Source organism: Populus euphratica, unplaced genomic scaffold (genome assembly GCF_000495115.2).
Source record: "Populus euphratica unplaced genomic scaffold, PopEup_1.0 scaffold34.1, whole genome shotgun sequence".
In the NCBI taxonomy this organism is placed as follows: Eukaryota; Viridiplantae; Streptophyta; class Magnoliopsida; order Malpighiales; family Salicaceae; genus Populus; species Populus euphratica.
Window position 1 is genome coordinate 1542418 of NW_011499883.1, and position 18114 is coordinate 1560531.

An 18114-nucleotide genomic window follows, 5' to 3' on the forward strand; every position below is an offset into this window, starting at 1 on the left:
CAAAAAAAAGCTTTAAACAACTTTAAAGTTAGTTATTTTTAAAAATATTATTTATTAAAATATATCAAAATAATATATATATATATATATATATATATATTTTAAATTTATTTTTAGATAACATATCAAAATTAAAAAAATTAAACAAAAAAAATTAAAAAAATATATTTTTTAAATATTTTAAAAATACAAAAAACAAGTCCAAATTGTTTACATTCCCCCAGCAATGTTTGGCCCGTAATTTGCAATTTTGGAGGAGCATCGTCTATTTTTGGCCGGCGATTAAAGAGCAGAGCAAAGCAAAGAAATGTGATCTTTCATGAATGCAAGCATTTACAGAACCAACAAATGATAAATCGCCCACACGGCATTTCAGATTTTCATATTATTCAAATTATGAATTCATACTAAGCTGGTGAACTATCAGAGACTGAGTACTAAGATTTATGAACCTGAGAGGAAAGGAAGCTCAGCTAGAGTCGTGGGTAGGGAGATGCTGAAGTTATGAACTGTCAAGTAGGCAGCAATACCAGCAGCATAACCGGCAAAAGCAAAACCGCTCACCTGAAAAGAAGAAAACAAATTCTTTACTCAAAAGAAGATAAACAGGGAATAACATTCATCCAGGAGATACCTTCCGCAGGTACCAAAAGAAGTCCACTTTTTCCATCCCCATAAAAGCAACTCCAGCGGCAGAGCCAATAAGTAGCATGGAACCACCAGTGCCAGCACAATATGCAACTAACTGCCAGAACTCATGATCTTGCGGAAAAGAGGAGAGATCATACATTCCCATTGTTGCTGCAACCAGTGGAACATTGTCTATAATTGCTGACACAACTCCGATTGCACTTGCAATCAGTTCAATATTTGGAACATGTGCATCAAGGTAATTTGCCAGTTCACGAAGAAGCCCTGCTGCCTCCAGACTGGGGGGAAAAATAATTAAAAATTATTATAACCAAGAAAATTAAAACCTTCTATTTTCCAATGGCAATATAGATTTTCATGAGAAAATATACAGAAAGATGGGACGTTGTATTTGCGAAAGGAAGAAGAATTCTAGTCACTAATAGAACTTGTAAACATCAGTCAAAACCCATATGCGAAAGGAAGAAGAATTCTAGTCACTAATAGAACTCGTTAACATCAGTCAAAACCCAAACCTAGACATAACACAAAACTCAAAGTGAAATGAATGCAGGTAAAAATTGTAAGCACAAAGTACAATCATGGAACCGGAAAATCCATTCATTGTTTGCATGTATACCTGCTCACAGATAAAAGGATTCCAAGGAAGAAAAGGGCTCCTTGAGTGTCGATTCGTGATAAAGCCTGTGGTACTTTTAACCTTTGCCCTTCTGATTCACCATAATGAATAGCATCTGTGAGAATCCAAAGAACTCCAAGCCCAAGCAGCATACCCATGAAGGGAGGCAATCCAGTTAGAGCCTTGAACACTGGAACAAAAATTAAAGCTCCAATACCCACAGAGAAAACAAGCTGTCCTCGAGGAGCCATCTGCTCAGATGCCAAAACATTTGGCATGTCCGGTCCCTTTCCATTAACTTCACTGAATGGAACATGAGTAACATGTATCAATCATCCATAATCTGTGAAGTTAAACTAACCCTTCAGAATTGTAATTCTTATTTTGTTTTAATGTTTCAAGAAGAATAGTACCTAGTTAGGGACAACAGAGACAGGGGGACAGCAAGAGACACAACAGAGGGTACAATCAAGTCCTGCAAGCAAAGGCCAAGTGCTTTTTAACTGATCTTGTTTGGTTAATTTTTTTCAAAGAGCTCAGTTATTACTTTTCCAAGCATTAGACTGACATGCATGCACTACCTATCAACTGTAACATAAATTCCAAGTGCTTCTCCACCTTAATGGTTGTAAAGTGTAATGTGAGATCATATGAAAAACATGTTTTCACCATAGTTATTAAACTCAGCTCAAGGGTTGATAGGGTTAGGTCTTGAGACACAGATTGACCTAGGTCAACCCAAGAAATTTTTTTAAAAAAAATATTTGAGGTTTTAATATCCCATATGAAAAAGTAAGAAACAATTCATGTAAATGTAAGTTATACATGTTGTAAATAATGAACTTTAAAATATTATTTCAAAAAGTTTTTTTATCCCACATTATAAAGATATTATCTTCTCCTTTTAAGTTGGAGTATTTAAACCAAAAAAATTTCTTATTCTACATTAAAAAGACACAACTTTCTTCTTGTAAATATATAGTATATATACTAATGGGCTTCCAAACCACGTTGGAAAAATAAAATCTTCTTCCAGTATTTATATAATGAACTTGAACTAAAACCACTACTAAAAACTCATGCACTCTTTGTTATTTAAAACACACGTAGAAAAGTTTAGAAACATGCTAAAAAAATGCTAAGACTATATATTCATCAATTATTTTTTTGGTTTATTAAGAAAAATGTAAACATTAGAAAAAAAGGTCTCACCCCAGTTACCCCTCGATTTCTAGGTTGACATGACAGGTCGTCCAGGTTTTACAAGGTTAAATGTAGACTTGAGTTTTGCCTACTTCAAACCCGGCCAGGGTCTCGCCAGGCCGAGCCGGGTTTGATAACTATAGTTTTTTGCTTTGCAAGACCTTGTTGAGGTTGTTAAATTACTGGCCTCTGGAATACGACATGTCGTCCAGCTTTTACGAGGTTAAATGTAGACTTGAGTTTTGCCTGCTTCAAACTCGGCCAGGATCTCGCCAGGCCAAGCCGGGTTTGATAGCTATAGTTTTTGCTTTGCAAGACCTTGTTGAGGTTGTTAAATTACTGGCCTCTGGAAAAGAATGAGTCTCATCCAATCATTTTGATAGGACCTCCCTAGTTAACCAGTCTATTTTGAGGGTAAATCCAATGTGCAATTTGATGTATGACATATTTCCCTCCTAACAATGCATTTTAGCCTATTCTCCACCGGGTCTAAATGTACAGATTATGGAATCCATTAAATCAAATCATGGATATGGATAGCAGAAAGACAAGAATACTAACATATCTAAAACAAGGGACCAGCATTATGAAAAATACCTTCATGGTTGGCAATGTTGATACCTGCCCATGTATCCATAGCATGGTGGTTGTAACATCACCAATAGGAGCTATAAAATAGGAATGGAAAAGAAAAGGAAGATCATGAGTAAATTAAGATCCCAATTTTTCTCATAATCTATCAAGCAATGCCATTATGGTGAAACTCTATATTCAGGTTCTGATAAATCAAGATTCAACACCATTCTAGGATCATCCTTTTTAGGTGGTTCAGGCAAAGTTGAACGCAAATACCCTCTTTCACCCTCAACTATAAAAGAGGAATGGAAAAGAAAAGGAAGATCATGAGTAAATTAAGATCCCAATTTTTCTCATAATCTATCAAGCAATGCCATTATGGTGAAACTCTATATTCAGGTTCTGATAAATCAAGATTCAACACCATTCTAGGATCATCCTTTTTTTTCTCCACTCTCTTCTTTATCCAACTGTATATCATCTAAGCTAAACAGCCGAAAAGGATCCACATACCCAACCCCGACTATTTTGGGATCAAGGCTTGATTGATGTCTCTTCTTTATCCAAATTCAACAACTTTTGATAAGGTTTTCATACAAAAATCCTAATCATCCTAAATAGAATAGACTTCAAAGGGAGAAAACTGGGTAAATTGCCTCAAGTTAACACATCCTAATTTTGTTCAGGTAGTGTTAAGCATGGAAACATCCAGAACTTATCCAAGTCAGTACAAATCTAATAACATTTTTCAAAGAGTTATGCTAGTTATGTGAAACCAGGAATTTGAGACAGGATGAGAGACTAAAGTCAACCTATATTCTACAAGATTCTCAATAGGACAGGATAAGTTAGTAAAACTGCCAGCACATACCTGCGGTATTCTGATGGAGGTACTAATTTCCTCAATAAAGAAATCATCACAATGGTAGATGTCAGGTTATCGAGGACTGCACTAAGAAGAAATGTGACAAAACCAACCTGCGGATCCAACATACACTGGTCATGAACAGTTCATATGGAAACATAACACAAGAATGATGAGGATAATGGAGAAATTTCAACTGAAAAATAATTAGAACCAAAAGCTAATCATTTTAGATCATAAATATTAGTACTTTGACTAACTACGGAACAGAGGAGTTGACCCTGCTTTAGAGGAAAAAATGATTTTTTGAATTGGTATATAGGTGCAAGAATTAAGATATTGGACCACAAGCAAAATACATCCTGCAACTATGCTGCTGCCTCATCCAATAATGTCTAATCTACAGAACATTTGAAATAAAGGACTTGTCGGTATGCCCATGACCGAAGAAATATGGCACTAACCACCCAAAGGAGAGTCCTCGGCTTTCGAGTAGTTATAATGTCAGTAACCAGCTTAAATCCTTGGTGAGCATCAACTATCTCTACGATGGTCATTGCACCAAGCAAGAAAAATACTATTTGACTGACTTCTGCAGATGCATGTGTCAGCTCTGAACCAGCTTTATCTGGTGAAGGAGCCTGCACAAGAAAGTCAAACAGCCAAGATTTTAATACGAATATTTAATGGAAAAGGTATGAATTTCAGATAAAAATGGAACTTGAATATAATAGCTAAATCGGTTCATGGTAAACAAGCAAATATTATGAAGCTTACCCCAATGCTTCGAAATATTTAACGGAAAAGGTATGAATTCCAGATAAAAATGGAACTTGAATATAGTAGCTAAATCGGTTCATGGTAAACAAGTAAATATTATGAAGCTTACCCCAATGCTTCGTATTACCCATAAACTCACAGCCATCAATAATCCCACTCCACTTTTATTGAAGGCTAGAAACTCTTCAAAAATAATGCCAGCATATCCTATTCCAAAAAGCAATGCCATAGCAAGATCCTGTCTCAGAAAAAACATGAAGTAAACCACTAGTTTACCATTTTCCATAAAACCTGTCCTAATATGTTCAGATGCAAGTGTTGGTAACAATCGAATTAAAGAACTATCACATAAGATTAAGATAAACCTGATTGGCTGCAACCCAAGAATGGTTGATTGCTACTGCCCCTGTTGCAGCTGCAGCAAAAACTGCAAGAGCTTTCACCAAATCAGTTCTCGGCTGGTAGTTGGCTTCAAAATCTTGTGAGCTTGTTTCATCAAGTGAGCACAAAGGGTCACACGATCCGGATGTTGGTTCCAAATCCTGATTACATGCTAAAGGGTGAATAATAAGAGTGACAATAGCGTAGAGTGTGAGAAGACACCAATAAATTATAACAGCGTTCTCAACAACAATAACATTGATTCTTGAGTAATAAAAAAATGAGTTCCAAAGCAATAAGTTGGACTCCAATCGATATTTCATGTACAGTCAGAGCCCGTCAGTATTTTCAATAAACTTTCCACGCCACAAAGAAAGAGAAATCTGCAGACCACATCTGCCTTTAAAGATATACGCATTCATTATCCATCGAAGATTCAAAGTACGCGACAAAATTAACATATGCATGGAGATAGCACTTCCCAGTAATAATTGCAGAACCATAGTGATAGATTAAACAAAACGATTCATAGGAAATGCAAAACCTTACCGGATAAAATTACAATTTTTTTTTCCAGTTATATGAGAGCGCTACATTCACACAAAACCAAATTCACATGCATAATATGCCAAAATCTAAAATTCAAATTCACCAACCAGTAAAACAAGTAAACGGGACATCCTTAAAATTAAAACTTAATGAAAATGCAACATAAAAGAGAACCTGAAGCTGGTTATCAATGTTGGGCTGTTGACCTTGTCGCTTATTTGAAGAAGAAGGAGGTGGTGATGATGACCCTTTTTCCCTGTCTTCAGCTCTAGCAAGCAGTCCATTACCAAGAATTCTTGAACCTCTTAATTTACACAAAGAATAACCAAAAGAAGACTTATAAGGTAGTGAGGATAGAGGAGTGGAAGAAATAGAGTGGAAAAAATGTTTCTTGAATTGGTTTGCTGTGTGTAAATGGTGTGTCCCAATTGAGAGGGATGCCATTACAGCTATAGACTCTGAAGATTGGAGACGGGAAGAGGCGGGCTTTGTTTCAGTGGAGAGCTAATGATTCCGTGTTATTGCCACGGAGAGGAGATATTTTGAGATTTTTTTTCTTTTTTCTTTTTTGGAGGATAATATGGAAATGGCTTCTTGACAGGAGTCATAGGCGTGGAAAATCCAGAGAGGAGCAGGCTGACGCCACCACTTGTCGTTCTTCTTCTTCTTCTTTTTTCTTTCTTTTTGGTCATTCTCTTGCAAGTTACTATTTATCCATGTTTGGAAGAATGGTATTTATTATTTTTTAAAGTTTTTTTTAATATAAATATATTAAAATAATATTTTTTATTTTTTAAAAAATATTTTTAATATCTAACCTCAAAAAAATTTTAAAATATATATAAAAAATTTTAAATAATTTTTTTTTCAAAATCTAGTATTCCAAACCCCCTCTTAAAACCAATTTATAAATAGGTTTTAAGTGCATTGTATTAACTATAATTAATTGAATTAATTTGATCATTACTAGCAACATGTATTTATTTTTATTTTACTTTAATTATATAAATAAGTTATTTTTTTATCTAAAATTATTTTTTTATATTTCTGAACAACAATATCTTTAAACTAAAATTAAAAGTAAATTTAAATTTACATAACCTTATTCCCATAATCATCATCTTTTTTTAAGATTCTATATAAAAAGAAGAATAGGAAACAATGTAATTTGGGAAAACCTTTTTTTAGAATCCAATAAGGAAAATCAATTTGAAAAAAAAAATTATCAAAATATTTTAATGATCAAAACTATAAAAAACTAAGTAATACTAATCCCCTAATTTTTAAATAAAGCGCTCTACTTATATACAATTTGTAAGGAAGAAATCTTGGGCTATAGAGACATGAGTTGATAAACATATTACAATTTTTACTTGAATTCAAGAATCCATAATTGGCACATCTCATTTTTTACCACAAGATAGGGGAAGTTTTGCTGCTGGTAAGTACCCTTGATAATTATTAAATATGACCTAACCTGATAAATTAATTTAAGACTTGAATGATCATGAGCCTTGACCAAGTTTGAAGAACAAACCTGAACATGTAATTATTCATTACTGAAAATTCACATAAAGTACTCATTCTCTACAAAAACCATATTCCTTTTCTTTCTTTCACAGCACAATTTTTGGGAACACAGAAGTCTATCTATTTTTATAATTATTAAATCTGATATAACCTAATAAATTAATTTAAAACTTGAATGATCACAAGCCTTGCCCAGGTTTGAAGAACAAACCTGAACATGTAATTAATTTGAAAGGACTCATGCAATCTACTAAATTAACCTGAGGTGTAGGTGACCCGGTTCAGCCTAACAAAACCAAACTAATTACCTATAACTATCTAAGTTAATTATTTTTTAGAATGTTCACTATGTCTAGCCTTGTCATTTTTAGAACTGGAACAAATTTCTTTTGGGTGGGAGGTGAGCTAAAAACAAATTATTATTAAAGATAAAAGATTTAGAAAATATAGATATTGCTTTGTGTGCATTGAAGTAATTAAATTTTTTTCTCTTACTTAACTTAATTTTATACACATGAGCTTGTCACCGTATCTTTATCAGTTACTAGCTTAAATTAAAATTAACTATATAAAAATTAAAATAATATTTTATTTTTTTATTATAAAATTAAAAATTCATTAATATATATATTATATATTCATAAAAAAATTTATATTTTTTAAATATAAGATAAAAAAAATTCTTAATTTAAATACTTCAACTTAACTAAAAAATATAAATAATTTTTTTTAAAAATTTTATTATTTATAATATATATAACTTATTTATTTTTAAATTTTTTTTATAAGAATTTAAAATTTCCGGTTACCCAAGAATATATAACTTATTTTATTTTTATATTTTAAAAATAATTTTGAAAAAATAATTTTTTTATTTTTTATTTTAAATTAATATTTTTTTTACTATTTTTATATAATTTTAATATACTGATTTTAAAAATAATTTTTTAAAATAAAAAATTATTTTAATATATTTTTAAATAAATATTTTAAAAAGTTATTTCAGCAACACTTTGCCCTTAAAACGACATGTCGTTACTTTCTGCCACGACAAACCTTTTCAATCGAAATTACACGTGTCAGTTTGGTTCTCCCCAATATGTCTGGTCATCTATAAAGAATGAAAGATAACAGATTGTTGGGTTAGTTACTGTGGCGCCACACAAATTTTCTCGAACATCACCACTCACAAACCATGGCTGCAGCAGCTCAAGTCACTGCTTCTCTTTCCCACTCCATTCACGGTACACTCTCTTTTCTCTGCGCGAGTCTTCATGTTTTTCTATTATATGGAATTTAATGTAGTTTGTGAAATACTAATGTTGCAGCTGCTAGTGCTGTTGGCTCATCAAGAACCCACCTTCCAATTTCTCGATTGCCTACTTTTACTTTTGCACGAAATGGGACTACTTTCGCTACTGGGTCTCCATTGTGTGAGGATTTTAATTGTTTTGCACCTCTTTATTTTCTGCTACTTGTTCTGTATTTATTCCATAGTGGATACCATATTCTAGCTAGCAAGCTGTGTGTTCAAAGTTCAAGACTTTTATCTTCATCATTTAGTAGGATCATAAATCAGAAGGCAGATTTTGTTTTTTCTCAACTGCTCTATCGCATTGAGTACCAAATGAATTTTGATGGGCAAGAGATTGAAAAAATAAATGAAATGTAAAGACTTCTTATATAGAGGCACACTTGGTGTTATTGGTCTAGCAATCCTCACCTTTGGGGAATTGACAGCTAGTTAGAGTTATCATTTACTTGTGCTTGTGATCTCTGAGTCAATAAATTGGTGTTTTCTTAATCTATTGTATCTACTTGTTTGTTCTAGATAATCTGAAATATTTCACCCAGTCAATGCAATGATCCCTCATCCACAAGATTTGAGCTTTAAATGCTTGCTTGAATAAACCTCAGTGCTCGGTAGATGCAATAAGTTTTTTTTTTTTTTGGGTTATCTAGGGGGAATGCCAGGATAGTGGTCATTTGAATTTAAATATCATAATATAGTCTGCTGTTGTATTTTTGTCGCCAAGAAGTTGTGCGACAAGAATAATTTGGAACTTGTAATTGAACACCTGAAAGCAGCTATGCGGTTCCAAATGTTACTTTCTTATCCTTTAAGTTATTGGCAACTAAAGGAACATTAAAAGTATTGGATGCTAATACTGAATTTCTATTCTAGTGATATCAAGAACTTCTCATCAGAAAAAGGCTGCTGGGAGAGCAACGTTTGTTTCTGTAAGATGTGAGCAAAATACCCAGGATGGCAGCAGTGTGGATGTATGGATTGGACGGCTTGCAATGGTTGCCTTTGCTGGGGCCATCAGTGTTGAAATAGCTACGGGCAAAGGACTTTTGGAGGTATGGCATGCGTTAATTATAAGTTTCAATGTCTCGAAAAAGAAAATGCTTACTATCGATTTTAAAAATCATCCAACCCCCCTGTCAATGATCCATTATAAAACTTGTTACTGATACACTGTGTGATGTAAGACCTCAAGACTTTTAACATGCAGCTTGTATTAAATTGTGATTGCCTGTACAATATGATAGTGATGCTACTCGATTGATTAGGTTTGTAACTGAATTGAGTAATCAATTTTGGGGCCAATTTATTCAAATGTGATTTAATTCCCACCTATCCCCCCTGCACAGACACACACAGACATAATCTATATGTTGATGGAATAATTGGTACTTGGTGAGCAATTACTTATCAAATTTATGTCCATTTTGCTTTTGCAGAATTTTGGACTCACAAACCCCTTGCCCACAGTGGCCTTGGCAGTAACTGGATTGATAGGTGTTTTGGCAGCTGTGTTTATCTTCCAGTCGGCATCTAAGAATTGATTACACTTAAGATTGTGTTTTGTGATCGTAAAGCTTGTGATTCTGAAGATATTAGAAGTTACATTTTTGTTCAGGTTATAATGTGGCAATATTTGAGAATGTAAAAGTCATGTCGATCTTTATTTATTCAAAGCATTTTCCTCCGAGATGTTACCTTTTTTTGAATTCCAAGTTGAAAATACACTGATGTGAATTCCAAGTTGAAAATACACTGATGTGAATTCCAAGGAGATGTTACCTTTTTTTGAATTCCAAGTTGAAAATACACTGATGTGAATTCCAAGTTGAAAATACACTGATTTGATATCATTTCATGGTATCAGATCAGCTTCCGTACAAGGATATCTTCGACAGACCCTGTTACGAGGACAACTATCTGATAACGGGCGGTTTTGCTTGATAAGCATCATTCCCAGTCCTTTTCAAAGGCTCTTTAGTCTATTCTTATGTGATGCAAATATAAGTGAATATATGTCTTTATAAAGCTCAGATATATTATGTTCAGCTTCCAGATTACAAGGAAATAGAATCTCAACTATCTCCACTAATGTCACATACATATTTCCTATGAAATGGCATCAACTGCTGATAGAACAGCAACAAAGCAAATCAACTCCATTCTTTACTTGTTCAGAATTTATTCTTTTGCCTTTCTCAGCAAAGCATTGCCTGCTATTTACACAAGGCATAAAAGATCTCTCCTTCTATACTCATTGCTCTTCCATAAGTGCTTTTCATATTTGATCAAATCTTGTTCCTTGCATCTTTTATCATCGTTGGAAGATCTCTTCCTCGGTGCCAAGGCTTCAGCAGTGCACCCTTTCTCTACCTTGATGCGCGAGTGTTTAATAGGTTTTAACTAATTGTCGTATGGGCGCAATCATATCCCGATTTGCAAGACGGTTCCTTCCTAGAACTGAAGTTAGGATTCTAATGGTGGGGCTTGATGCATCTGGGAAAACAACAATTCTGTACAAGCTGAAGCTGGGAGAAATTGTTCTAACGGTGCCCACCATCGGTATCTGCCCCCATAAACTCTTCACTTTCCATGACACAAAACTGGCTTCTGGTCTATCTCGTAGGTCTCTAGTTTCTTTCTTGGCAATATCTCCCGGTTGTCTTTCCCATCAAATGCTTCATATGCATAAAGCCAAGGATCAGACTAGATAATCTTGTGCTTTCTGGGAGAATTTCCAACCATTAATAATCTGTTCGTAATATGGCAGGAAGCGTAGAAGTAGTATATACCAGATAGACAGCACACGTTAGAAAGCATTACCCCTTCGTTTAATACTTGATCGGCTCTACCTGAGATCTTATTCTTATTCTTCTGCTTTGGTTTCATTTATTCCTTAAACTTCCAGCAAAGTTGAGCTGTGGTTCTGGTTTTTAAAGATCTTCTGTTTGCAGCTGCTTCTTTGTTTGACAGAATGATTCGTCTCTCTGATCTCTTGATGTAAAGGATGATTTTGAGTTTGTTTATTTTGCATATCATTCCTCTTTGCCTTGATGTTCTATGACACAGGTTTTAATGTGGAGACAGTGGTGTACAAAAATATAAGTTTCACCGTATGGGATGTAGGAGGACAGCAAAAGGTACAAGCTTTGTGCTATTTTCTTAATTAAAGAAGAGAGTTTGATGAATGTTTTCACAACAAACTGAGAAGCTGTTTTGAATGTTTCGCTGCAAAACAGATTCGGCATCTATGGAGACATTACTTTCAGAGTGCCCATGGACTTATCTTTGTCGTGGACAGCAATGATAGGAGGAGAATTTTGGAAGCACGGAATGAGCTACATTGCATTTTATCTCATGTTAGTAAGCTCCATGTATCAAAAATTAAAGTTCTTCTTTGTCATTGATGTCAGAAAATCCCCAATTATGAGAGGCGAAGGGAATGATAATGGAGAATATAAAAGGAGATTGAGCTATTGATCCTGATTCTCAGTAATCCAGATGGTTTTCCTTTATAAATGCAATTCTTTTCTATGTGATTCTTCATATGCTGCTTACTCTAGGTGAATCTAAACGGGTGGGCACCTTTTCTTTTCATTATGCAGATCGAACTAAAGGATGCAATACTGCTTGTCTTTGCTAACAAGCAGGATGTCCCAGATGCTATGCCTGTTTCTGAGGTTGCTGATAAGCTTGGACTACCTACTCTTAAACAGCGTCACTGGTCAGTCAATGTGTTATGCTTTAAGATTGGGCTTGCTTCTGTTTCTCTTTTCACTCACTTCTCGTTTCCTTTGTTATAGCAAGTGTGCCAAAACTTGCACAACAGCTTCAAATGTGGTAACATGGACTTCTTTATGCAGGTACATTCAAAGCTCTTCTGCGACTTCGGGACGTGGACTATATGAAGGTCTAGACTGGCTATCTAACAACATCTCTAACAATCCAGCATAACATGGGAAATTTTCCCCTGTTTTTGCAAGAAAGCTAAAGGGACTTCTAAGGGTTGCAGTGTATCTTCCTTGCTAAATCGGCCCGGTCATATTACCCTTCAGAGGACGCATTATATGTATCTTCGGAACTTTCCCTCTTATCTTGAGTTCCAATTTCCAATCTTGTTTTGACTTATCAGTACGAAAGGCAGAGATATCAGAGGAATCTCATATAGGATTAGAACCTCCTCGTGCACGTTGTATCCGCCCATGGCTGTTATGTTTAGTGTAAAGAAAGATAGCATCACTGTATAGAATCACCATGAAGCAGTGCTCTCACCCGATGCATTTAGCTTCGGTGCCCTAAATATGACCGTGGGGATTATAACTGGTCCAATAATAGAAATGGAAGCCGGTGAGGAATATGATTGACCATCCAATTTTCATTTAAACTTGAATGCTCGGATACATTTGTGACTTGGTCCTTGCACTTCCAGCTGAAAAGTAATTATTCCGGGCATAATGCAGATGGCTACAACAGAAGGATATGCCCCCATATATTGTCATGTAAAATGTGTCCAGAAAAAGAGGTTCAATTACACCACTCCAGAGATGGAGCATCCTATAGGACTGACCGCCTGATTACAATTTTCAACACGATTAAACGTGCGAGGGAAGCAATAATCAAAATTTTGAGTAACTGAGTTCTTAGGGTACGATATGGACATTATGGCTCATCAGAAATCCATAGACTGAGGTGCAATTGATGCTTTCAATTTTTCCCTTTGACTTTCTTCCCTCCTTTTTAGTTTATTTTTTAATTCGGCTTCTCCTCCGCAACAGGTTCTGTGCTCAGTAGTGTTGATGAACGGATCCCAGGGGATCTGCCTGGAAAGCCTGATGGTTAAGAACCATACTCAACCGTTTCCCTGCAATCTGATAGGAACAAACCATTGTCACATAGCAAAGGTTCATATAAGATAACGCAATGGAAAAGAAGAAAACTTTGACAAGATAAAACATAAGTGAAGCACGCACATTTGTTTTTTCCTTGATTTAGAATTCAATTTACACTCAGCAGCAGGTTTTGATTGCCGGGGAGGCTTCAACTCAGGGAGGAGCTCTGTGAGGGAAGAGAGGTCACATGCTTTCAATTTCTTCTGTCGGCTTCGAAGCTTGTTCTTCTGAATAAACATGAATTATCTATTTAGTTCACTAGATAACAAGGCACAAACTAACAAGATCCCGCCAATGAAAAAGAAGGAATAAGCAGTCCATAGTGAGGTATAGGCACCAGAGCCTATATAAAAACTCCAATTGGCATTTGCACATTTATAAACTTTTGCTTGATTTATATCCATTCTGAGCAACTGAATCAGACCAATACATTTCTTTCAGCGATCGAAAAAGAAAAGGTCAATTAAAGCAAGCACATTCATCAAACCTCTCAAGTTTGTTGTAAGCATTAAACAATAAAAATAAGAAACCCTAGATAGGGCCTATCATTTGCAAAATATCAGAGAGACATAATTGCAACTAATAAAAAGGAAGGTTCTTCTGGGCTCAAAAGGCAAAACATGAATAACAACTCACTGGTAAGCAGTCTGAAACTAACTAATAGAGACACCGTAGTTATAACAGAAGAAACTCTGGATGTATTTTCTACATACACAGCCTTTTGCGCAAGCCTGAAAAGGCAAAATCCAGACCAAAATACGCCATATAGCTATCAAGATAAACACAAAACACCACATGCAAAGACAACTAAAGTACAGATAAATTAAAGTGCAAATCTTGCTTACCTTTGTAATCAACTCTTGAGCATTCAAATCAGCAACTGCATCTCTAACCTCTGCATTGAAAAGCAGATACAAGAAAGAAAATTATATTGAGCATAGAGGTAGAAAAGATAATCCAAACGTTGATTAATCCGAACAGATTCAAAAGCAATACGGTGAATTGGAAGGTTTCTTTCTTTATAGCGTACCTTGAGTACCTTCCCATGATTGAAAATTCTAAGGTCCAATTTAAACAAATTGAAATCCAAGGTAGAAAAACGCCAGGGAAAGTGAAAAATGTGAAAGTAAATGAAGTATATATAACAAGGAGCGCAGAAGTTGTCGATGTCTGAGTGAGGGAGAATCTTCATCCAGTTTGCCAAGCTGGGAGCAAAGAGAATTGCACCCGCATTTGCTAGTTTTGGGCTAAATATGTGGGTTCTAGTAGTATGGTCATTTATGCATGCATGCATGGCACTGTAGGCCCATCAGGTTGGCGGGCTAAATATGTGGGTTTAGTTTTGAAAATTACGGAATCTAGGCCTGTCGAAACTTGAAGCCCAACATTTCTATACCTGCTAGGCTGCTACGTGGAAAAGTTGTCGCAAAAAATAATGGCTTTACGGGCCCATCTCTTTTCTTTTCTTTCTTTGTTTTGGGCCTCCAAGGGGTATGATATAATTTTAGGAAAAAGATAATTATAATGAATATGTAACGAATACACTCAGCAAATCATTGTCATTCAACCTAGCCGGAATTAATCCGATGTAGAAAATAGGTCTTGAGTTTCACAACTTTACTTGATTAAATTAAAAAATTAAAAAAATATTTAAAAATTTATTAATCGTGTCAACTTAAAAAATTAAAAAAATATTTAAAAATTTAGTATTTTATATTAAAAAATTAAAAAATAATTCATGTTGATGTGTGTGTGTATATATATATATATTATAAATAATAAATTTTAAAAAATTATTTTAAAAGATTTTTTATCTATATTAGAAAGATAATATCTTTTCCTTTTAAATTAAAATATTTAAACAAAAAAAATTATAATCTCACACTAAAAAACATAATTTTCTTCTTGTGAATATAAAATATATATATTAATAAGCTTTCAATTTCTTATTAAAAAAATAAAATTTTCTTCTAGTGTTCATATAATAAACTTTGATATGTGCTAGTAACCAACAAGAAAAGAATAGCAGACTTGCACACATAGTGTTGAGACGAGTAAATAAAACCTTTCATTACCCCCTCGTGCATAAGATATCGATGACCTTTTATCTTTTATAATAATTTGTTAATGACCTTTAAAATAAAACTATTATTCTAGATGCTCTTGTGAGATTAAGTGTTTATATATTTATTTTTTGGTTTGTTAGGAAAAAAAATTAGTTTGTTATGAGGTGCCCCTATCTATTAAAAAATTGTTTTTATTATAGATAAATATGTTAATCTTGGTGTTTGTAAATTATTTATTTTGTTTTCAAAACAATCACCTAAGAGAATTTGTTCCATTTATTAATAAATAAGTATTTGAAAATTGACTAATTTGTTTATTAAAAATAAAAAGGTTCGGTCTTTATCAGGTCTCGGGTCTACAACCTCAATTTTCTTCTTCTTCAGACTCGGCCAGGGCTCTAGGTACATGATAAATCTAAATTTAACATGCCTAAAAAACTCTAAAGACTTTTCTATTTTTGGCATGACCAAATGAATGAATCTTTTTCATTGGGCTCGGCTAAATGAATAACCTTCATCCCTTGGAATTAGCTAAGGGAATGACCCAACTCTTTTTGGCTCGGCTAAGTGAATGACTCATATCCCTTAGACTTTGACAAGAGAATGAACTTTCTTTCTTGGGTACATCCAGTTAAATGACCAACCTTTCTTGGGCTTAGCCAAGTGAAAGACTTAATACACTTAGGTTCAACTATGTGCTAAGCCAAGATAACATGAGTCTGACAAGTTATTAGACCTAATATAGTTTGGTTTAGCCAAAGAAAGGACATCGTACACTTAGGTTCAACTATGTGTTTAGTTTAAAGCAATATAAGTCTGATAAGTTGTCAGCCTCAATATAGTTGGATTAAGTTAATGAAAGGACTCAATACGCTTAGGTTCTGTCATGTGCTAAGCCCAAAATAATATAAGTCTGGCAAGTTATCAAACCTAATATAAGTGGGTTCAACTAAGAAATAAACTTAACTCTCTTGAGCACCGCCAAAAAGAACATTTACTTTCTTGAGCCTAACCCAATACAAGAACCCAACTCTTTTGGACTCATCCAAAGGAAGGACCCATCTCTCATGGGCTCGATCAAAAGGAAGAGCTCAACTACTCTTTGTATCATACTCTCTTTACATTCCTAAGTGTATAAAAATCTCCTAAAGATCTACTATATTTATCTTTTATTACATGTTATTAGGGTAAGATGACACTTCAACCCCTTCTCAACATAAAAAAGATTTATGTGCTATAAATATTACATGAATTCTTCAAGCTCTATATTTTCAATTTTTTTCTCTATAAAATATCATCGCACTTTCTCTCTTTAAAAGATATATGCTTCAGCATCTAAAAGTCCTTTCATTCACCAAATAGGATCTTTTGTAGGTATCTTTTACCAGTTATCTTAGTTTACTTGACACCAGTTATCATCTACCTTATCTAGAGAGAATAGATCAAATTTCTAGAACTAAATGGTTAACAAATTACCCAACATATAAGTATTGTTCCTAAGCTATTTGAATTTTTTGGACATCAATAATAGTTTCACTTGTGAGAACCTAATTAAAAAAACTATTGATTTCTTACTAATGCTTGCTTTTTAATATTTCTAAGTCATTCAATGGCATACAACCAATATCCATCCAGGTTAAAATACGAGAGAAGTCTACTAATTACCGTAGACATTCCTACCTAACTAGAACTTCAACAACTCTTCAATCAGATGTAACTCTTCATTGAGATAATTCTAGCTATACAATGTGAGATGAGAAATTTTGAGTTATGCATTGTCAACTTCACAAATACAGTTAGAGCTTTTATATTTTGAAAAGCTTTCAACAAGTATAAATAAAATATTAGTTCAAACCATAAAACATATACAATATCTTTGGTAACAATCTAAGAGAAAAGGGAGAGTTTCCCTTATGCCTGACATTATGCTCAAATGAATTTTTTTATATATGAATGTATTATTTAAAAATGACTATTTTCATTTTTTTTAGGTGATGCCTTAGAGTATTTCAACAATAAACTTTGGAAGGGATGAATATGAAAACTCTGTAGTGCAATAACACAATTATTCTAAGAATGTGTAATTCTCCTAGGAATGGATTGACTTAATCTTTTTAAAGGAAGCAATCCCTAAAATTACCAATGCGCAAATTTGGTCTCTTCAAGGCAATACCTCTGCTTTTTAAAGGATTTTTATATGGTCTCCCTCAAGGCAATAATCTTATTTTTTTCAAAGGAGTAGTTTGTGCCTTGTGGTTTATCTAAAGGCAAAATTCTCTTAAATTATTAAAGGATAAACTTGGTCTCTCTAAAAAAATATCCCCACTTTTCATGGGATTGATACATGGTCTTCATTAGGGTAATAACCCTATTCTTTCTAAGTGATAAACTTGTTATCCTTAGTACAATAACACAATTATCCTAAGAATATGCAATTCTTTTAGGAAGGGATTAACTTGATCTCTCTAGAAAAATAAACCCATCACTTACAAGGGATGAACTTACTCTTCCTAGTGTAATAACAAAATTATCATAAGAACACATTCTTTTAGGAATGGATTGATTAGGTCTTCCTAGACTAATAACCCCACCACTTACAAGGGATGGACTTGCTTTGCCTGATGTGGTAGTTCAATTATCCTAGAAACATGCAATTCTTCTAGAAATGGATGAACTTGGTCTCTATAAGGAAACAA

At 34.0% G+C, this 18114-nt stretch overlaps 4 protein-coding genes and 1 long non-coding RNA gene across 7 annotated transcripts; 2 read left to right on the plus strand and 3 right to left on the minus strand.

Moving 5' to 3' along the window:
* Positions 1–291: 291 nt before the first annotated feature.
* Positions 292–6314, minus strand: LOC105129888 (uncharacterized). The gene is made up of 10 exons (XM_011032130.1): positions 5799–6314; positions 5060–5236; positions 4804–4932; positions 4379–4555; positions 3873–4027; positions 3071–3149; positions 1684–1745; positions 1271–1573; positions 635–929; positions 292–564 (listed from the first exon to the last, which is right to left on the minus strand). The coding sequence occupies exons 1-10, from the start codon at positions 6066–6068 to the stop codon at positions 445–447; spliced, it is 1767 nt and encodes a 588-aa protein (XP_011030432.1). The 5' UTR covers positions 6069–6314; the 3' UTR covers positions 292–444.
* Positions 6315–8281: 1967 nt separating this feature from the next.
* Positions 8282–10153, plus strand: SEP1 (stress enhanced protein 1). Its single transcript, XM_011032103.1, has 4 exons — positions 8282–8398; positions 8483–8587; positions 9340–9518; positions 9903–10153. Exons 1-4 carry the CDS (start codon positions 8350–8352, stop codon positions 10005–10007), a joined length of 438 nt encoding a protein of 145 aa, XP_011030405.1. The 5' UTR covers positions 8282–8349; the 3' UTR covers positions 10008–10153.
* LOC105129862 (uncharacterized) lies at positions 10077–10362 on the minus strand. The gene is made up of 2 exons (XR_843147.1): positions 10302–10362; positions 10077–10190 (listed from the first exon to the last, which is right to left on the minus strand). It is a non-coding gene; the product is annotated as an uncharacterized LOC105129862 (long non-coding RNA).
* A 490-nt stretch (positions 10363–10852) lies between these two features.
* Positions 10853–12820, plus strand: LOC105129865 (ADP-ribosylation factor 2-like). 2 transcript variants are annotated; one of them, XM_011032106.1, is made up of 5 exons: positions 10853–11085; positions 11533–11603; positions 11703–11822; positions 12069–12187; positions 12327–12820. In XM_011032106.1, exons 1-5 carry the CDS (start codon positions 10878–10880, stop codon positions 12415–12417), a joined length of 609 nt encoding a protein of 202 aa, XP_011030408.1. In that variant the 5' UTR covers positions 10853–10877; the 3' UTR covers positions 12418–12820. The 2 variants fall into 2 exon arrangements, with proteins under 2 accessions (XP_011030408.1, XP_011030410.1); XM_011032108.1 differs by having other exon boundaries at positions 10853–11025.
* On the minus strand, positions 12812–14551 carry LOC105129864 (uncharacterized). Of its 2 annotated transcripts, XM_011032105.1 has the most exons (4): positions 14349–14551; positions 14198–14247; positions 13434–13579; positions 12812–13331 (listed from the first exon to the last, which is right to left on the minus strand). In XM_011032105.1, exons 1-4 carry the CDS (start codon positions 14542–14544, stop codon positions 13313–13315), a joined length of 411 nt encoding a protein of 136 aa, XP_011030407.1. In that variant the 5' UTR covers positions 14545–14551; the 3' UTR covers positions 12812–13312. The 2 variants fall into 2 exon arrangements, with proteins under 2 accessions (XP_011030407.1, XP_011030406.1); XM_011032104.1 differs by having other exon boundaries at positions 12812–13579.
* Between the last annotated feature and the right edge of the window lie 3563 nt (positions 14552–18114).